Below are 22194 nucleotides of genomic sequence, written 5' to 3' on the forward strand. Positions count from 1 at the left end.
TGAAGTGGCACAAGGCACCTATATGAATACCAGCACTAATCAGTAAAGTGTAAATCAGTAAAAATCTGCAGAGCTCTACAGCTGACAGAATACAAATGCTCTTTAGGATGAGTTTCCTTGTCCTCTAGATGCCTCTCACTGTATTGACTAAATCTTCATAGGGAACACAAACACCTGCATCGTATCTGCACTCCAAATCTAGACATGTGAATAAAGCTGTCTACAGCTTGGAACTGAATCCCACCTGAATACACAATAAGCTTTAAGCCAAACACCTGTTTTTGTGAAATCATTTTGCTGACTATAACTACTCATTATGGCTGTAATTTAGACAGTCATGCAGACCATTGCACTCGTGTATTAGGAATCTTCAAGCAACAGATTCTGTGTTAGCATGAACTTGTGTTGCATATTGTAGAGGAAGTCAAACATATAAACAATCACAAAGAAGAGGCTTTATCTCATAATATTTAATGTATAGATTGTTGATGTTTGCACTAGGGTAGTTTCCATCCATCACCTTACTTTATAATCAATGGGGAGAAATAGGTATTTTTAGGGGGATCAATTATCTTGCCTAACTATAGGTGCCTAGTAGCATTTAGGATGCTCTTTGGTATCCAAGACATCTGTACAGTTCTAGCAGTGACAGCGTTAGACTTGCAAGATTAACACTTGCTGCTGGAAGCTATATGGGAAGCCACAGTGCTTAAAATGATAGCAGATAACTGTGTGAAAGAACACAGGAATCCCAACTTATGTTACCATTTACACATCTGATTCCTTTCACAGTAGGTGAAGTAGGGGTCTCACAACATTACCATTATAGATAACAAAATTCCAGTGTGCTGAATTATAATTATTTTCAGAGATATATAAACTAGCATTCATATTTTAGCATTTCTTTCAATATTTAGCACCTCTTTTAATACTACCTACTATATTCCTGGTAGATGGAACAACATATACATCCTCAATTCCAGTAAAAAAAGAGAGAGTGAGGTCATTATTTTTAGGACTAATTTGAGATACTAAACTGACTTAGTAATTTTGCATTGTATATGCAATTTTTTACTGCGTATAAAGAATGCACTTATTATTTGATATTACAGCTAAGGTAGAGCTGCTGTTGTGCTAGTGTGTGGAGTGGATGGCATGTTATTAACCCTTGCTTCGTCTCACTGCCTTCAAAGAGGAATTCCAGCAATAAGAAAAGGAAGGAGCAATTTGACATTGGTTAAAACAGGAACTTAGAAAGTAGCACTCAATTCTTCTGTCTACTTTTTCTGTCCAAAAGCAAAAAAATGGTATTAGAGGTAAAAGGCCAAGTGGAAGAGTAGTGGAGTGGTCCCACAGGTGGAGTGGTGCATATGCTATCTTCTGGCTTTTTAGGTATCAGTTCTGCTTTGTTATCCAAAGTGAGTTAAAACTCCAGGAACCAAGCGATGGTGGGTGATGAAAAATGTCACCTTAGTCCCTGCAGAGGGGGCCCACCACCATACGCTCTGGCTGACTCTCTGTGTGGGAAAGCTTCACAGGTAACAGCTCGTCACTAATCTCCTTTGGGAACGTCGTGGCAGCGTTGTGCTGACTTGGCATAATTTTGGCTTCAAGGAATGGGGAAAAAGGCAAAGACAATAAAACAAATGTCAAGATGACAGAATAAAAAGATGTAATTATTTAATGCAGTCAGATGCAGCTGCTGTATGAATGGAGAGGGACAGCAAAAACACTATGCTGTCATATGACTAGGAATATGCATACAGTACCGGAAAGTGTTAAAAAGTCCATGAAGTACTGCTAGCCCTCATACATACACCCTTCAACCACCACAAGTTTTGAGGGTCTGCAGCACACACTGTGTAACAAAGAACTAAAGAACTACAATCTAAATCAAAAAAATTATGTATATGTATATATATCCCTGTGTGTATCTTAGTAGAAACAGAAAACATATCCACTCTTTCATTAAATACTATTTTAGGGTTTTTGACACATGATTCTGCAGATTCTGTAAATAATCATTGTTCTTTCCTCTAATTTTAAAGAATTTCATACAATCTGAGTATCAAGAGAAAAAAATATAAAGTTAGTTAGCATACACTGATCTTTTTAATCTTTATTTTAAAACACAGATAACATGTGCTTATGGCTTAGAACACATCACTGGAAATACATGACAGAATCTTAGATTTGTGAGTAACTTGTAGCCTTAAATGCACAATTAATAAGATTTTAGAATCTGTAGAATTCAAGAAATTTGATTTTTGTAAACAGGGCTTAGACTTCTGTCGCGGCCCGAAAGGAGTCGTTCAGGACGACCTCCCTCCCCTTGGGGCCAAACGACCAAGTTCGTGATGCCCTTGGACTGAATTAAGGTGAAACGACACCAGCCAACCAGTTTTAAGATTTATTAACACAAAGATAAGGCATGTGGTCAAATAGGATAATTCAATGGCGAATACTGCAACTAGCTAGACAAAACAGATCTTACCAACATTCAACAAAAGAGAGGGGGAAAGAGAGAGAGAGAGAGAGAAAGATATCACCACCCGTGGATCCAGCGGCGTCCTGTTGGTCCTCTTCCTTTGGGAGTCTCGGCAGTGGGGGGGGGCTCCCGTCTGGTGGTAGGTGGGTCCTCTTCACCCTGGGTGTAAGTTTTGGTGGTGCGCGTGCAGTAATTACAACTCGAGTTGGGTCCGACCCTAGGTTAGCTCGGAATGACACGCGTGCAGTGGTTACAGCTCGAGTTGGGTACCTCCAAAGAGGGACCCTGAACAAAGAGATCCCTGGGCAATTATAGCTTTTTCAAATTAAGTTTCCCACCCCCCCACGTGGTAGTTCAGACCAATAGTAATTTTTGAGTCTGGGGTCTCCTGCTCCTTATTGGATCTCATCGTTGTTCCTAGGCAGGCTGTTTCTTTTCTCCCTTATCTTTTCTGTTGCAGTTTCTGCAGACAGGTGTGTCTTCCTCCCTCAGGTCCCACCATCATCTCTCAAGGTCTTGACAAAGAGGTGGTAACTCCAGCAATTAGCACTGTTTCAGCAGTGCACAGGAATGCAAATTGCTGGTAACTCCCTTATCGTTCCCGCCTGCACCAGCTCTGGGGCCCTTTCTCACCAAACTAGGGAGTGCGGCCTAAGGCTTCAGCAAATTTAGCCACTCATGCCAAGCAAGTTTTATAGAAGTTGTGCTAAAAACGGATCCCAAAGTCTCTGCCCGACTGTGGTCTCGTTCAGTGCAGGCTCGGTGTGTTCCGGGTGGTCGCAGGGAGACCATCTCAGGGGTCGCAGCAGCCCAGTCCTGTTTCCGCCAGGGACAGATGGCTTGTTCGGGGTTATGGCCTGCCTGCACCCCATGCACCAAGAAATGTTTAAGGCAAAAAATTCATTCATCTGTCCGCCACACCACCCCGTGACTTAAACATTGATTGGTACGTCTCCTTCCTGAAGTCTTCATCCACAGTGGTGATATGAGATAGAGAGAGAGATATCAGAAAGAAGTATAGAAAGGGTAGAACAAGTCATGGGAAGAGTAAAAGGAACGATACAGGTTCAGGTAAAAGGTGCTTAACAGTGGTTACACAGAGGTGTTGCCCAATGCAAGCTCATGCTTTAACAATTTTAGCAACTTTTAACTTCACAGAACACACATCAAAATTGAGTTAACGAAGGTAAGTGATTGTTACAACAGGTATAACAGCTGGCAAATGCGGTATGGATGTCAATATGCAATTTCCTCCTTCAGGGTAAACTGGGAATGGGTTTAAATGATGGGTACTGTGGTTGGCTGTGGCCAATAGATGGCACGGATTTTCTTTATGCCGTCGGGTGAGGTGGTAGGAACAAATTGCATGTCGGATTAATTGAACAAAGCAAGGAATTGTACAAGGTAAAAACATTAAAGCGGCAACTGCACCTAACAAATACAATATTAACTGTTTCACCCACGGTGCCCCCGGTAACCAGGACCACAAATTGCCACTCCAGCCGTTCCAGGTTTGGACGGGGACATGGGCTATTTTTCTGATATCTTTGGTTAACTGGAGAACTACCTCCCCTACGTCATCTATTTCTAAACAACAGTTGGAAATATTTCCCACACACCTCTCCCTCTTCAGCTAACAGATAGTCTAAAACCATGCGGTGCTGAAGGATTGCCGTGCGCATCGGTTGGGACTGCAGAGTTAAAAGATCTTTTGCATCAGCGGTTTTGTTGGTAATAATTTCTAGAGCCACTTTTAGGTTGTAAATTGGTTCTCTTGCCCCCGATATTAGTTCATTAGGATTCCAGGTTGCAGGCCCGTAATGTTGAACTATTCGTTCAGGAGGCCACTCATTATTTCCCCATTTTTGCATCTCACCCAAATCTACCTTAATGGATCGCGTCTTACGGGCAACCCTTCTGTCTCCGAGGTTATCATATACTTTTATGCCTAACCAAGGTCCGCCTGTTTCTGGTAAAAGGAAAAACAAAGGTCTGACAATCCCTGTATAACAAATTCCTGACCACCCCGCGGGTAAAAATTTATATGCTGTGTGTCCGCAGATCCAATAATGCCCCTTCTTAGCTCCAATGCCCTGAGCAAATGGCCCGTTTATCCCTGGTGGGAATTGAAAGTAAGTTGTGTCTCTGTCGCCCAGAGGGCTGAAAAATGTGGTTGCCCCATCGCCTATTTGACCGGTATAATACCAAGCCCCAGAAGTGCCTTCCCATTTGCAGGTTTGCTTGTAAGGGGGATAATTGGGTCGTTGGAGAGTTAAAGTTTTGTTTTTGTTTGACCAGTATCCCTCAAGTCCCCGATGACACCCCGTTTCATTGAGCCACATCCATAGGTGGAGATTCCTGTTTTTGTCGAGCGGCTTATGAGTGAGTGTCCATCGACATTTACTTTCCCCACTTCGATCCCTCCCTCCTGGGTACGAATTAAACAATATTGCTCCATGGCTGGAAACTGAATTGGCCAGGTCCCACTGTCGTCCCACATGTCGTCCACGGTTTTGCTGTAATTGCTTACGATCTGGTCTGGGGTGAGGGATGTGGATGTCCACGGCCAGCTTGATAACCCTAGCGGTCCTCCGCAAACCCAGCAGTGGCTTAAATTGAAAGTTTGGCTTACTGCTTTCACCAGCAACACGAACTCGTTGTTCTCGAAGAGATTAAATGAGTTGGGGGAAGGTAGAGGGAGTGGTCATTCGTTGCCCTCGTGGATGCATCCTTGAATCTGGATGGTCCAGAGCAGTAGGTGCATCTTGGTCAGACCACCACCCTTGAAAACATAAATAAGAACAAACTCGCTCCTCAGGTCAGAAGGAGGGAATAATCCATTTTGTGTGAATCTTGTGGGTTTTCCCACTAGCATCTTTTGCTCTCCAAGTATATTTATTATTCTATTAACCTCCCAGCAGTTTTGCTCCCAAAAAGGAAGCCATTCCGGGCAGCCTTTGAACACCATATATGAGTCCATGTAGATGTGTACAGGGGAGGTAGCCTGGCCTTTGCATTGGAATACGCTCCACACTGCAGCCAGCTCTCCCACCTGTGCACTGCCCTCTCCCTCTGTAATGATCTGCTCCTTAGTCCCCACTTGCAGCGCCACAGCCTGGTATCTCCAGGTTTTCCCTTTCTGCTTTGAGGAAGCATTTAGGATCTGATTGGAAAATGGGGGAGCTACTAGAATTACAGAGGGGAGTTGGGGGGTTTCTTTATTCAAGTCTGCCTCATCTTGTATATTTAAAACTTTAGCAGCTCCCTCTGTTACGGAGAAGATTTTGCAATAGTGCTGTATTTGTGTGTACCATTTTCGTACAGAGGCTCTCTGAGCCACCCCGTCAGGGGGCGGGGTCCCTGCCAGGACCGCTTTGGTCACCTTAAACGGACCTTGGAGAACTATGGGTTGCTTTCGAATAGTTCGTTCAGCCTCCCTTAGGGTGAGGCTGACTACAAACATCCCCTTCTTCCACGTAGTGTACTGTTTTTCAGCGTCATATAATGGCCTGGCAATAATTGAAAAATCAGGAATGTGCTTCCTCCAAAATACGAGCAGCCCTAGAGCATGTTGCAGGTCCTTTTTGGACTCCAGCATTTTAATTGAGTCTAATGAGGACAGGGTATCCGGGGGAATGCAGGTCATCCCCCCCCTCCACCAGATTCCCCAAAATTTTACTTCACTGGAGGGAGTTTGGATCTTTTCAGACGGAATTGTCAGCCCTGTCTGCTCTAGGTGAGCAATAATGTTGCACTGTGTTCTCTCAACGTCCTCTACCTGGCTCCCTCCCATGAGCACGCCGTCTATGTATTGATAAATTTTGACTCCCACCTGTATGGGGACAGTTTCGAGCTCTTGTGCTAGCGTAGGGGGATGCTTGTACCCCTGAGGTAGTTGAGTGAACTTGTATTGCTGTCTCTCCCACGTGAAGGCAAAACGCTCTTGGTCCTCAGGCTGCAAAGGGACCATAAAAAACATGTATTTGACATTGATTGTTGCCATCACGGGGTGGGACTTCTCCTGGATAGTTGCTATTAATTCAGCAATATTTGGCACAGCAGCTGTCAGTGGGCCTGTATTGTTATTCAGATGCCGATAATCAATTGTCAATCTCCACTTTCTGTTTGGTTTACAGGCTGGCCACACAGGGGAGTTACAGGGTGAGTGAGTGGGAATAATTATCTCCTGTTCTCGTAATTCAGTTATTACAGGGGCAATTCCCTCCCTTGCTCCTAATGGCAGAGCATAGGGTTTGACATTGATTATTTTTGAAGGAGGAAGTGCGGGTGCTGACTGAAGCAGCCTCGTCGAGGCTACAGGGAGTCCAAACGTCCACTCTTTTCCTCCCAAGTCTACCCAGGTACGGCCTTTTAGTAGGTCAAGTCCCATAATATTTGTTGGCAAATCTCCTAGTATCATTGTGGTTTCAACTGGAGATTCATCACCTGGCAGCCAGCATTTAATTCGGGCTGTCGGTTGTGGTTTAGAATTACCAAAAACATCAGTGACCCAGATTGGTTTCTTATCGGCCACTATTCCATTGTTATCAGCAATATCCTTCTGAAGAGCTGATATCTGGGCCCCAGTGTCTACTAAGAAAGTAACTGGAGTTTTAAAGGGCCCTAGTGGGAAAGTTATCAACAAGTCTCCTCTGCTGTTTTCTGTGAGCCTCCTTAAGTGGACCCACTGGCCGTTCCCCGGCTCGCTTAAAAGGGACAGCTTGGGGGGTTTTCCCGACTCCGGGCTTTTAAAATCAATCAGATCAATTTGCTGGGGTGCAGACGGGGTTACTACTCTAGGTTCTTGGGATAAGGGAGCAGGATCTTTGGGATTTGAGGAAGATGGGGTTCCCCTTATCCTGTCCCAACTTCTTACCAAACTTTCCAGGTTGGGAGTTGGTAACCTATCCATGACTTCTCTGGGAATTCCCTTTGAAATGCCTTCTGCCCACAATAATTGTCTCCTGCTACCCGACACCCGTACCGGTTTCCCAGGATGTGGGGGTCGCGGCGATTTATGTTGCCTCCCACTTTCCTCAACTCTTCTTATTTCTGCTTTATGCTTTGTTTCCCCCTGGCCAGTGAACCCCATACGCCTTCCGTAATTAATTAGTTCCTGTGCCACTTCCCCCCAAGTCATGTCAGGGGAGCCTCCCCTTCCCCTCGGTCGGAGAGCTCGTAATCGGTCTTGCAGCTGAACAGCATATAGCTTTAAAGCATCAGGAAGTCCCCTGATCAGAGGATGTAACCTCTCGGGGTCTGCCACACACTGCATGGGGGAGGGCTGCTGCGGAAGCAGCAAACGGTCATGCATCAATTGGAGGCAAGCAGTTTTCTGCACGCTTTCCAAAATGTGGCCCGCTGTGGGTGTTTTAATAGAAAAAGGGTCTCCTCTTTCCATTGGGTCTAATCCTCCTGCCCAGTAGGCTACCCTCTGGGTCAAGGACCATGGTTCCCTATTATCATTTGTGGTTAGGAAGACTCCGGGTCCCCAATATCCTCTAGCCTCATCTTCGCTCAGCAGAATGCGATCCCCCCCAGTGAGGGAGACTCTCCACACATACTCAGTTTCAGTTTCCCGGGAGCCCCGGGAGTATTTTTCCTGTATTTTAGCCAAGTCCTGAGGGGAATAGGGGATAATACGCGTGGTATGTTGTTGAATACCCCCTTGACCATTATCAATGGTTTCAGTTTTAATCAAGGGTCTCATTACTACGTTCCCATCTCCAGGATAAAAGAGGTTCCTGCTCTCTTCTAATTCTTTAATTGGATATATGGATTTTAGATCAGATGCCTGTTTTCCGTCTAGTTTTGCCAAATTCGAGAATCCCAGTTCACTATCATCACACCCCCGCCTGTTTTCTTCCAGTTCAGACCGCAGGATTCTCTCTCGGTCTAATGAGTCCGATAAGATTGTTTGAAGTCGCTGAGTATGGTTGCGCTCAGCAGCGAGTTGACTTTGCAAGTTTCTCACCTGTTCTTGCAAAGACTCAATTGTCTCTTTGTCTCGATTCTGCGAGTTTCTTATCTGTTCTTGCAAGGACTCAATTGTCTCTTTATCACCTTGCCTTTCCCTCTGGGCAGCAATTAGTGCCGCCCCTAAAACAGCACAAACTGTTGCTTTTCCTTTCCCGGTTTGTAGTTTTCGTTCCTTTGCCAAAAGAGTGATCCTATCTGCCACCGCCTTTGAGTCATGCCAATTGTTTTGGGCCCAAGCCATGCCAGGAAGAGAGGGCAGGGCTTTATAGCCCTTCAATTTTTCAAAGAGAGGATTATCCTCCATTGTCGGATCCTCAAATCGATCCCGACAACAACTATCACACAACACAAAAGGAGACTACTCCAAATTATTCAGCCTACTGTGGGTTCACGTACCCAGTGTGGATCTTTACAACAAGATGCTCTGTACTCCAAATTATTCAGCCTACTGTGGGTTCACGTACCCAGTGTGGATCTTTACAACAAGATCCTCTGTACTCCAAATTATTCAGCCTACTGTGGGTTCACGTACCCAGTGTGGATCTTTACAACAAGATCCTCTGTCCCCGCTCCTGGCAGGCACTTCCCAAGGAAGGGGCCACGCTAAGGGCCCTGGTCCCTTCTGGTAGGTTCAGTATCTCAAGGGCATCCTGCCGACTACGCCAATTATGTCGCGGCCCGAAAGGAGTCGTTCAGGACGACCTCCCTCCCCTTGGGGCCAAACGACCAAGTTCGTGATGCCCTTGGACTGAATTAAGGTGAAACGACACCAGCCAACCAGTTTTAAGATTTATTAACACAAAGATAAGGCATGTGGTCAAATAGGATAATTCAATGGCGAATACTGCAACTAGCTAGACAAAACAGATCTTACCAACATTCAACAAAAGAGAGGGGGAAAGAGAGAGAGAGAGAGAGAAAGATATCACCACCCGTGGATCCAGCGGCGTCCTGTTGGTCCTCTTCCTTTGGGAGTCTCGGCAGTGGGGGGGGGCTCCCGTCTGGTGGTAGGTGGGTCCTCTTCACCCTGGGTGTAAGTTTTGGTGGTGCGCGTGCAGTAATTACAACTCGAGTTGGGTCCGACCCTAGGTTAGCTCGGAATGACACGCGTGCAGTGGTTACAGCTCGAGTTGGGTACCTCCAAAGAGGGACCCTGAACAAAGAGATCCCTGGGCAATTATAGCTTTTTCAAATTAAGTTTCCCACCCCCCCACGTGGTAGTTCAGACCAATAGTAATTTTTGAGTCTGGGGTCTCCTGCTCCTTATTGGATCTCATCGTTGTTCCTAGGCAGGCTGTTTCTTTTCTCCCTTATCTTTTCTGTTGCAGTTTCTGCAGACAGGTGTGTCTTCCTTCCTCAGGTCCCACCATCATCTCTCAAGGTCTTGACAAAGAGGTGGTAACTCCAGCAATTAGCACTGTTTCAGCAGTGCACAGGAATGCAAATTGCTGGTAACTCCCTTATCGTTCCCGCCTGCACCAGCTCTGGGGCCCTTTCTCACCAAACTAGGGAGTGCGGCCTAAGGCTTCAGCAAATTTAGCCACTCATGCCAAGCAAGTTTTATAGAAGTTGTGCTAAAAACGGATCCCAAAGTCTCTGCCCGACTGTGGTCTCGTTCAGTGCAGGCTCGGTGTGTTCCGGGTGGTCGCAGGGAGACCATCTCAGGGGTCGCAGCAGCCCAGTCCTGTTTCCGCCAGGGACAGATGGCTTGTTCGGGGTTATGGCCTGCCTGCACCCCATGCACCAAGAAATGTTTAAGGCAAAAAATTCATTCATCTGTCCGCCACAACTTCCTATTCTAAGTTAGTTACAGTTACTATTAATCTCCATACCTTATTATATTTCTAAACTTCCTTCTGTTTCAGAGATCACTTAAAGGTGAGCTGGATTCATTGGTTCTATAACAAATATACATAACACAGATTGCTTCATTTAATGAGCTTTCACTCTTATAATATTGGATAATCGTTAGAAAAGGAACTATGACTTTGAGCTATAGCGTAGGTACCTTAACTCTGCTGATAATTAAAAGAGCCATTAGTATAGTGATACATACAGTATAAAAAACCCCATGTATTTATATTCCACCATTTTTTATATCTGAACATTAAATTTTGTATACTTCTTATGTAGTATGCTATTAAAAAGCTGTTGCAAAAAGCTTTTCCATAGGAACTGTAACTGACTTTACCATACTCTTTCACTGAATTTAACAGAATGGAAAATATAATATTCCCTGATACTGGTGAAATGATTTTCCTATTTACAGTGAAAACAGTGGGGAAGTATGAGGTAAAAATTATAGTCCTCAAACATGAATTCTAAGGAGGACTTCCGAGAAGTCCTGCACAGCAACATACTCCCAGAAACTCATACTGTTAGCAAACTTGTTGGCTCGATTGCTATGATTATCATTCCATTATGTTCACTAGGTAGAAGAGAAGGTTGAAAGAGGCTTTAATAGGGAAACAAACCAATTTCATTGCTTAAAACTACTTTAATACAAGGTATCATTATTTATAACTAACTATTTTTGACAGCCAGAGTTCACTGTATTTCCATCTAGGTTTAATTCAGGTAGCAGGTGCCTAAACTATAATGTAACTAATAATATTCCAAAATACTTACTGGAATCTACAGTGGCGAGTAGAATGAGTGCTTGCTCCTACTCCCTCTGAGGTCAGCCAAAGCAGAATAGAAATGCTCATGAAATTCAAATGGTCACAGACTATAAATTAATGGAAACTAAATCAAATTATTCCTGCAGGTGTTTAAGTGCACCTTCAGGTTATAAACAGTAAATGGAGTGTCCTCTAACTAAAAATATACAGGTCTGCTCTATTTACACTATTTTAAAAACTTCCTCCCATTACACTGGCTCTAGTGTTTTTGCAGGACTTGCTAATATTCTCCAATGGATTATCATATCCACTGCAATTTGACAGCATTACTTCTTTCTATTAAGGCTCTGTTTAACTGCTGAGCACATGAAAGTTATGTCAGTTTTACAGTTCATAGTACACAGTAATTTGAGTTTAGTGCAAAACATAGATTTTGTAAGTGCTTCTTTAACTACAGAAAAATATACTGTTTGCTATTTTAAACTCAGTTTTAAGCAGTATTTAAAGTTATACTAGCTAGCTTACAGAGCAGTAAACCACGATCCACTTAAACATCACAGAGAATTATGTTTATTCCTGTGCCAAGCAATGGCGTAACTAGTATCAGTAAGCATGTCTAAATCACAAGTCTATTTCTTTATTTCACAGTTATCTTCATTCTGATCTGCAAAAGGATATAACAACCAACAGAAGAAATGCACTGCTCTATATCCTCTATGCCATAGGAAACAAATCTGAAGGAAGACCAATTATAAAGGTACATTTTTTTTTTCAAAACTATATTAGGTATAAATTAAGAATATAGAAAATTATCTGACATTGGCCCTCCTATGGCTCTCATAAGTCTTTTGTGAGCACAAGAAAAAAAATTAATACAGATTTTTTGTTATGTATGAGTTTTACATTTTTAGCTGTAGCATATTTTGGAAGTCATGTAATCCTGGGCTTCTTTTTTATTTTGCTTTATATTGTTATTTTTGAAGGAAGCAATGTGCTTCATAGTCCCCTACCCCAAATAATCAATTTTCCTATTTTTTCATGTCAGAGAAATTTGTGAAAACTTGGTCTATACTTCTTTTTTATACAATTAAATAAGAGCATACAACTTTCCAGAAATAGTTTTCTTTTCTTAATCCTTGCAAGCACACATGTGCATGCTATCTTTTTGTTTTGTTTTGTTATTTTAAAGTTTCAAAGATATTACCCCTAAAAGCAGCTAGAAAACAAGAATCCCATACTGTAAAAATTGCATTTTTTCATTTTATATCAGAATACAACACATTATTTAGAAAATCAAGAGAGAAAGAGAGATGTCATCCCAAAACATCCAATAACCTAGTGGTTAGAGAAAAACCATAGGATGAAAGCTTTCCAGATTGAATTCTCAGTCAGACAAAGCAGGGTTTTAAATTATCTACTCCATATTCAAAGATAATGTCATTATCAGTCTTTGAAATGTTTGTGTATATTTAATGCATTGTTCTACTTTTGTTTTCTTTTTCAATAGACCAGAAAATTTCCTCAAGAAAGAATTCATCTTCCATTTTCAAATTTCAGTTAGTAACCAAAAGTTTTGACATTAATTTTTCTTCTTAACTAAGAACCACAGATATGTAGCTCTGCTTCATTCTCTGGTTCCAACGTGGAGAATGATAGTCTTGCTTCTGTGTGGGTATTAGTTCATCGTCTGTGGTTTTTCTCTTAATGTTCTGCCCTTTAACCATGTTCCTTTTGGACTTCAATCCCTGGTTATAGTGCTTGCTTTTTTTTTTTTTTTTAATTTGATTGCAGTTCTTTACAACTTTCTTTTAACTATTTGCAATTTTTCATTCTCCAGATGTGCAGGCTGTCATCTTCATCTGTCATCTTCCTCTGGCTTATTCCTACTATCATATGCCTTTGTATGTGAGGAAGTTTACTCACCAGACATCTTGCCTGTCAATAGCCTATATACTTTGAGATATTTGTGCACTTTCTGCATCCAGTTACTTTGATGGTCTCCTCTGTTCTTTAGGGCACAACCTGGACTGCCTCCATAGTTAGCATTATTTTCTCATTAACTATATTTAATGGATTAAATAGATCCCCCCAAAAAATCAAGACTGTCTTCCAAACTCTCCCGTATTCTGCTTTCTATTTAGTGGAGTCTCTTGACATTACAAATATTAATTAAATGAGTAAAGCTAGAAAGTAATACAAGGTTTCTTTCTTCAAAATAGCAGTCTGCTTTTTATTTATTTATTTATTTATTTATTTTTAGTAATTCCAATCTGGTGTAACTGCCTCTGTCTCTTGAAAAGACGGTTTATGTTGTGCCCAATTTCTCCCTTATGTTCACACATCTGTCTTTTCTACTTCTACTTTTTTTTCTCCTATCTCATTATCCGAAAGCCTTAAGACATAGGAAAATAAAAATACATTTATTTCCCTATGTTTTATAGTGTTGAAATTTTCAGAGGTGCCTTAGGCCTCTAGTTATCCCTAAATTGCTGTGGTGAAAAACTTAAGCCATATACTACTAACTGCAAACTATTTCAAAGTGAGATTGGTTGTACTCTTAGGTGAAGGAAGATGTGAGGCCATGCAGTATATGCACCAGTAGCTTTGTCTACCCCTTGTGACATGGTCATACACACGTGACATCATGCATATGAAAAAAAATTCTTTATCTTATTACACTCAGTTGGAAAAAAGAAAACAATATTTCAGCTGAAATTCGCTGTTTTCCACTGTTGCTTCCCCCCCCCCCCCCAGCTCAGAATTTGGCCACATACTTCTATGTTAAAAACCTGCCTGCAAAGATCTAAAGCTTGCAGTTCCTGATCTGAATTGAAAATGTTCTATCAGCTATTTCAACTTGTGATAAAAGAAATGTGTGAAACTAACTACAGCCTAGAAAACAGAGAAGCTGCCCGGGAGAAGAAAGATATCAAAATACAAATAAAGATTGCTCTTAAGCAGATCACCTTCCAATGAGCATTAGAGGAAATTACAAGCAATAGGTTTGTGTATATGCACCCAATATTTTCTAAGTTCAGAGCACTCCTTTGAAGAGTAGGAAGGAAATTAAATAGTTGCCTCTTATCAGTGAAATCTGAGCTACATTTAAATATTGGATACACTTCTAAACTGCATAGAAAGCTTGGAGAATATAAGCATTATTCAAAGGCATTTAAGAAATATCATTATCTGCACAGAGAAAAGAAAGTCATACAAGACCTAAAGGGGTAATGAGAACTGAAACATTGTAAATGAGAGGGCAGGAAAGCACTCTATCAAGGGAGCATAAACTAAACAGGCAATAGGTAAGGCTTTTAGTGTGACAAGGTGAGTCATCCTGCACTATTGGAAAGCATATGTGAATAGAATATGTATTAAACTAAAACACTCGTACCAGCATGAGGAGTACGAGGTGAAGACTGCTGTTCTGAAAGAGCAACAGCTTTCTGAGTGACTTCATTTGAATGCTACTCTTCTTAAAAATAAACTGTTGTATGTAACATGAAAAAAAAGAAAGCTTCAATTTACAGAGATCCCAGCCTTGGGAGTCCAACAGGCCATGAAGCCTGCCTGGTTAATAAAGAGAAAGATATGATCATTATCCAAAAGGAAGATTTAAAAAACTCAGTTAGAGTCTTTTACATATATGAAAAAAAGCACCCATAAAAGCTGTGAGGACTGTACCTGGGGAACAAAGGTGAGATGAGTAAGAGCAGTATGGAACTGATGTGTGAATCTTTCTGTTGCCTTTAGCAAGCATGTGATAAGATACAAGGCTAACATAACTACAGATCCAATGCAAAAATATGAAAATCTCATTTTTACTTTTTGAATAAGGAAGATCTGTTAGTTTCTATTTATCTTAAGATGTAGCGAATTAGACTTTACTGAAAAATTGAGGAATGACCAAAATACTCAACATTACTAATCTTTGTGTGACTCTGAGAAAGCTCTGAAACTGGGCAATAGAAACACTGCAGATCTGGAATTCAGAAAACATTACTGAAACAGCACCTTTTAGAGAAAGGCTTTTGTAAAATGAGAGGCTGGATCCAAACGACCTGTGAAGGCACTTTGGAAGGCATTTCAGTACAGAAACCTTTTGCAGAATCAAAACTGGGAAACAGACTGTGTTATAAACTTTTATAAAAGATTCATTTCAAATACTGTAGGGGCAATTGCTGGCTCTAGGGAAGTAACTTTAAAAGAAAGTTAAAAGCACTAATCTGTTTCTTTTTATTCCATATACAAAACAATGCATTACTGAAGTTATTCCATGTGGAATACAGAGCAATCTCTCTAATGGAAAAGTTAGACTAAGGTTTTATAATCCAATAAACACTACAAACCCTCTTCTTTCTTTCTCTCTCTCTCTCTCTCTCTCCCTGTCTCACTTTTTTTTTAGGAAAATGGAAAAGAATGGATATTCATTTACCTTTAAAAAACCTAGAACTTAAGAGTACTATTAACTCCAGAACTTATTCCAGGCTTTCATTAAGGAGGGGAAAAAAAAAAAAAAAAAAGGAAAATCATATCTTATCAAACTCTTGCTGCAGACCTGAAATCTTGCTCTGTTGGGTAACTGTTTTAAGGCAGCCAAAATCTCCTTCTACTCTTTGGAGAATAGTCTGTGAACCTCATTTCTCTCCTTGTTTCCCAGCATTTGTGACAATACTTGAGATGTCCAAGACATACAAAAACCTGCTTACCTTGGTGAGGGAAAAGCTGTCCTTAGATACCCTCTTGTCAAGGAAAAAAAAAAAGAAAAAAAATTATATACTTAATTTATGTGCACTCACACAAGAAGCCAGTACAGAAGAGATTTCTACTTAATGGGAAAGTCTTACTTGTTTTTTCAAAAAATGCATCACCTTATCTGTCTGATTTACTGAAAGCAGAATAAACATACTTCGATGTTTCCTGAGCTTACAAAGTAGTTTTTATTTAAACAACAAAACCATATGTGGTGGTAAAGCAGAATGTTAGTTAAAGCCCTAAAGCACAGAGAAAGGTCTACATGAGCTGTGAAAGAAACCAGATATTTCTTCTCTTTGATTCCAGTTGAGATTACTACAAATTAGTAAAAGCCTTCTTTCTCTGAAACTTAACTCCTTCTTACTACACTTGAAAAGACTCAAGTTTCTCTAATTAGATAAAAATTTGCTTTCCTCAAGTCCCAGTGAAGAATGTTTACATAGTAGATTATGCTGTTTGTCATGTTCCTATACCAACCCTCGGACGCTGCTTTGGAACTGAACTGCTCTGGGCAGTATGACTGCCTCAGCAAAAGTGGTCATGAATTCACTGTTAGATGCAAGACTGAAACTGGATAAAGTCGGCATCATGAGTCCATGAAAGGTGTTTCTGTCTTCCTAAGTCATTTCAGGAGAATGGGTATTTCAGACTAATGACCCTCAACTGCACAGTGCGTTGAGAAGGCAGAAAAGGGACTGCACCACAAGATGAACTATGAATCAAGGGATAATGTCTCATCATCTCTACCGGGATGAAAGTCAAAGTTTTTTTATAAAAACTGACAAACATCAAGTCATGCAAACTGCAGAGCTTGCACCTGGAACACTGCGATGGTGAAGATCTTTAACCTGAATGACTGTATTATTCAGCATTATAGACTGTATCTGGAGGAGAACAACTGATAAGGGACATGGATGCTGTTAACTTTCCCTAAGTCAAACAAGCTAGTCAGTCTTGAGTGTGCTCTCAAGACATACACTCTAGACAGCTGTTCTCGACCATTCATGGTTTATGAAGGAGGTAGCTGGATTAGCGTTAACCCTTGTGCCCTGATATGAACCTAGAGCAGAAAGTTTTCTTCACAAAAATCTCTTGAATTCACTTGTAGAAAACCCACTGCTTTCTCTGGATTGAGTAAAATGCATTTTATTTGTATCTTAAATTCTGTTAAATAAGTTAAGTTAAGGATAGTTACAGGATTACATTCACTTTGTCAAATTTCAGAAGAAAGTAAGTGTTTGCTGCTCACCTCTAGCTGTTGGTTCCTTTCATCTTTTAGAGCATTCTCTCTCTCTCCTGTACCGTAAGTTGAATGTAAGCAACAGCTGAATGGATTTTTATTTTTCAGTTTCTCACCAGTTCCACTATTTTGTTAAATGGTTTTTGTCTCCAATCTCTTGAGTATGAAAAAAACTACTGCTCATATAAGCATAGTAAGTATATTTTTTCTGCTAGATAGAACTCAATCAAACACCATTTTTCCCAGCTAGTTTCCAAATGTATAATTTCTTTGCAAGCACTAACATGCCAATATCAACTCTGTGGCATATTTTCTAGGGTTGGAAACATAAATGCTTATAGGTTCAATGTTTCTGTTCATTGATACTGGTGAAACTGAGCACAAAAATAAATTATCTTCTTTTTTCTCACGCTTATAAGGCTTCAGCTCATTAATGAATGTCAAAGAGATAAATTTAAAGCTATTCTGAGCTATTAATAATCATCACCAAAGATCACACAATGCTAAGTATTGTCATTGCAACATGATTATGGGTGGTTAAGTCACAAGACAGGCTGCAGACATTCTGTAAAAGTTAAATGATTGAGACTATACAAGAGTTTGACTTCTTTATTTATTTTTAGCTATTAGGGACACAAAAAAATAATTTCTAACCCACAAAATGTAAATATGAATTTTAGAGAAAGATAACGAATGAAAGCATAAGTCAATGGGAAGAGAATTAGTGAAAAAATCCCACAGTATTATTACAATAGATATAAGAGCTGTATGGGGAAAATGCCCATTCACACATTTTAATTAACATTTAGTTTATTCTTTTTATTTATTTTTTCTTCTTCTAATTTTCAGTTCATTACTATAGATAAGAATCCAGGATTTCTTCTTTTTTTGGTTAAATTTCACTGAGATGCTCTCTCTGGGGTCCCAAAATTCAACCCATTGTTTTTAAGAAAGTCCAGTTCTGTCTTTTCTTGACCTCTTTCAAAACAGACCCTTAAGCTGGTGCACTGTTTTGGAGTGGGGACTTTCCAAACCAGCTATCTAGTCCATGATCAATCCCACTTGCTCACCCAGCCAAGACATCTCTAACACTTTCAAATGCCTTAATTATGTTCTTCCACAAGTGCCCCAATATCCCTCTCATGGGTCCTCTGGCTTATAAATCCACATAAGGAACACAATGAAGCTGAAAGAAAAGACACAGACTCGGTAGAAAAATCACTATAATAATTCAAAAGATATAAACATATAGTTGAAATAAGAAATACCTCTATATCATTCTCTGTCTTAGCTTCATAACTTTAGCTCAGTGTTCTTTGATTTTCAGGTGTTCTTTCCTTTAACTTAGTATAACGTTCATATTCTTTTTATGGCTAAAAGAAAGAGCTGCTCTAAGCAGTTCTGACCTTTTACAGCATCCACTCCCCTTTCCTACCTGGCTTTCTTGGTCAGTCACAAATCCTGTCTCTTCCAGTTCTTTCCTCATGAGGAAATCCTTTGACCTATCAAACCAGTTTTCCCACGTGGAAACAGGCTCTTTGTCCATTGTTTCCTCATTTTGAATAGAAGGTCACTGGTATTTGACAGCCCTCTATTTTTACACTTTGACCAGAGGTGCAGTTTAATGCACTGTTAATTGGTGACTGCTTCTGTAAAGGCAGGTCCCATGATCCCCTCCATTGGCCTTTTATTCCCTCCCTAGCACAGGCAGCACAGCGAACTGAGTCAGGGAACAGATCCAGCTGGTGAAAAACAAAACATACTCCTTCTCCTGAGAGAGGGCAGAAACAAAATAAAATGAACTATGTTATTGAAAAGACAGTGCACAAATGCTCTGTCAGCCTTCAACAGTAAGAGTCCAAGGAGGAAGAAGGAGAGGGATGAGCTTTGCTTTCGGTTTCTTTCTTTCGTTCTTCCTCTGCGGTGCTGACCTAAATGCATGCCAAATTATTGTTTAAGTATTAGGTATTTCAGGTTGTTATGGAGGCTACTAAAAGAAAAAATGAAGGCATAAAGAACTGTACAATGAAATGGTCTGCAGGAACAAAAGAGGTGTTATGTATTTATATCAATATACACGTACTGACATACTCTAATGTACCAGAATATTTTGTGTCTTGTAGTGATTGCTCAACTGTTGTCTTAACTCGAAGAGAATTTCCATGGGAAAAAAAAAGAAAAGAGAGAGAGGAGGTAATTTAAAAGAAATCAACTTATCTCAGAAAAGTTTATTACTTGCAATGACTATTCCTGAAATGATTTGATGACTTTGATAAATAAATATGTGCTAAGTGTATTGCATGTTCTATGTGACAGGGTCCAGATTCATGTTTCTTGTGAAGGAAAGTGAGCACTGAGATGCTGGCTGGGTGTTGCATTTATTTGAGTTTCAGCAACATTGATAGATAGAAAGAAAGAGACAGACAGACATGTTGCTAGCTTTTTTTCCCCTCTTTTTTAGGTGAAAACATTTGCAAATGATAATATAGTAAGAGTAGAATCATTTGGGATTTTGTTTAGCCTGTGAGACCACAGTAAGACCACTAATATTCAATTATCTGATAACACAAAAAGGATAAAAAACAATTTCTTAAAATGGAAGAAAATGGACACCCAGAACAAGTAACAAGCAAAGCAGGAACTTCATTTAAAATGTTACCATTAAGCTGGGGGGGGGGGGGGGAGGGGGAAGAGGGGAGGAGGGATACACAAAGAACACAGGAATGCCATTACTTGCGCTCCAGATACATGCTGTTCTTCAGTGAAGAAATCATGTACTTTTTTCCACACAGAAACACCAAGATGTGAAAAATACTTACAGAAATTATAAAGCTGTGATCTTTTAAAATCTTTATTCATAGAAATATAGGTATGGGTTTCTGGAAGAAAGAAATTTTGACTCCAGGACACTAAAAATTATCAGTTAATCCCCTCCTTAATTACAGAAAAAGAAACACTCATTTAAGTGGCAAAGTATCACCACACAGTATTTCTGGCAATGCTACATGACTTAGTGGTCAGGGCTAAATTTCTGATAAGCCTATGGAGAAATCTGTTTTACAGGCACAGAGCTTATGATGTTGGTGATTTGAAAGGGGAGAATATTTTTTCCTATATCCACAAAATCAGAAGCTCAGATTGTAAATCTGTGTGTGAATGTAAAGTGTCTAATGGTAGCATTTTCGACATATGGATGGGAGAGAGAACTACCTTTATGGACCTACCTGCACACATTGGAAGACTTAGACATCTAGAAGTTTGAATAATTTGGACCAAAATAATTTAAAAAAAACCCCTACACTGAATAAAACAAAAACACTAAAAATCCCTCCTGATCTAAGTTGACAGCAGGAAAATCAGTTCATGTTGTTCATAAATGCCTTCAAAAAGTTGTTTTTATGTCACTTTATAAGCTAGTTTTAGTGCCGGGGTCAGTTACAATAAGGAAACAGTTCTAATAATCAGAGTATACCAATGATATCCTGTATAAGTTAAACAAACAATGACAGTGAGAAACGACAACTAATGTCTTGTACCCCATAGCTAGTACTTCATTCATCATTAACATATTTTTTTTAAATAGAGAGATAAATAATAAAATAAGTCTGTCAAGTTGTCATTTAATTTACCTCTTTCTACTGCTGCTGCAGTTGCTTTTGCCCTTCTCCTTCTTGACTCCACTTATTGGCTTTCAATACTGAATCTTACTCACTGTGCCAGTAGTACTAAATAATGTCTATTAACATCAGGCAATTCAAGGACTTAGACTGACTAGGGCTAACAGAAATTGATAAATGACACATTGCCTATCTAAGCAGAAACTGCTGCCACAAAAATAGCCTTAAAATAAAAGGTAACTATGGGATTTTTAAATTCCTTACATAGCAGATCCATTTGAGATGGAGAATTAAACCGTGATCAGTATGTAACACTAGAACAAGAGCATTCCTTCTTAAAGAAGATAATTGGTTCCTTACTCTGATTCTGTGGCTCTGGTTACTGACAGGAAAGCAAGAAGAGATTTTACCAAATACAATTACAAGTCCCTTAGGAATGCCTGCTGATTATTCTACAATTGCTGTCATGATTGCTAACTAATCTGAACTCTACACTCAGGGTAGGCACAGCTGCAATTCAAGTAGGATGGCAGGGGCTGGAGGTAAATAGGTGCCCTGCCACATGGCTTCAACTTTATCATTTAAAGGGGAAATATGCATCACCATCTAATGATGGTTATAATGATGGGCCAAAAAGTGCCTTTTGCTCTCTCACCAAACTTCTCTGTGTTTCTCCTCATTTGTTATTGACCTTGAACAAGTCACTTCAATGTCTTTGCGATTTTATTTCCTTGTCAGTAAAAGAAGGATGATGACACCTACAGTATATTCTACTAACATTGTGAAGCATACTTAATACAGATGAAGCATGAATTTACTTATCAGCAGTCATATGGCTCTCATCACTGTGGTGTGAGAGTTCTGTCCAAGACCAAAGTTAAACTTGAAGCTTACATTACTCTACACATGCTAAAAATACCAACAGAGCTAAGGCAATTGATGATGTATAATACCCTTGCCACTTTGGAAGGCTGCTGTGATCAATACAGATTGAAGGTTGCATGTAGTACAAACTTGGCTGGTTTACAAGTTTGATTCTACATTTACTTCTTGATGGGTGCATGAGATGAAAAACATTACATAAGTCCTAGCTATTACATAAAGTGCTGAGTATCTATGTCTTAGCATTTTTAATCTGAAATATAGCTGCTGCAAGAGTACAGAGAATAATTTATTTACTCCTTTCCCTAAGTCCCAAAGGTCAGCTCCTCAGCTGATGTAAATTATTTTCATTTTACTTAACTTCAAGAGTGAATAGAGTGTGTGAAAGGCGTTGGATGTTGGCTTGAGCATCATTAAGTTCTTGGGATACTGCTTTGGGGATTTAAGCCATATGGAAATCTGTAGAAATTCAGATGAAGATTAGGTTTGAATATATTTATGATTTAAAGATCATAGCCAATTTTCAATGTCAGTATTGCAGAATCATTGTAAAAAGCTAGAGAAATGTTCTTTGCTTTTTTCATGGTACACTATAGTGTTTCTGTAATAGTA

At 40.1% G+C, this 22194-nt stretch overlaps 1 protein-coding gene and 1 long non-coding RNA gene across 2 annotated transcripts; both read right to left on the reverse strand.

Moving 5' to 3' along the window:
* Nucleotides 1-2382: 2382 nt before the first annotated feature.
* LOC135327139 (uncharacterized) lies at nucleotides 2383-10270 on the reverse strand. The gene is made up of 2 exons (XM_064504776.1): nucleotides 9400-10270; nucleotides 2383-6443 (listed from the first exon to the last, which is right to left on the reverse strand). The coding sequence occupies exon 2, from the start codon at nucleotides 6279-6281 to the stop codon at nucleotides 5193-5195; it is 1089 nt and encodes a 362-aa protein (XP_064360846.1). The 5' UTR covers nucleotides 6282-6443; nucleotides 9400-10270; the 3' UTR covers nucleotides 2383-5192.
* Nucleotides 10271-17925: 7655 nt separating this feature from the next.
* Nucleotides 17926-18441, reverse strand: LOC135330223 (uncharacterized). The gene is made up of 2 exons (XR_010392098.1): nucleotides 18352-18441; nucleotides 17926-18269 (listed from the first exon to the last, which is right to left on the reverse strand). It is a non-coding gene; the product is annotated as an uncharacterized LOC135330223 (long non-coding RNA).
* Nucleotides 18442-22194: the final 3753 nt, after the last annotated feature.

The sequence above is a fragment of the Dromaius novaehollandiae genome, chromosome 1, assembly GCF_036370855.1.
Source record: "Dromaius novaehollandiae isolate bDroNov1 chromosome 1, bDroNov1.hap1, whole genome shotgun sequence".
NCBI lineage: Eukaryota > Metazoa > Chordata > Aves > Casuariiformes > Dromaiidae > Dromaius > Dromaius novaehollandiae.

Coding starts and splice junctions, on each gene's coding strand:
- LOC135327139 (XM_064504776.1), bottom strand. CDS start 6,281: ATGGGAGGGAGCCAGGTAGAGGACGTTGAGAGAACACAGTGCAACATT.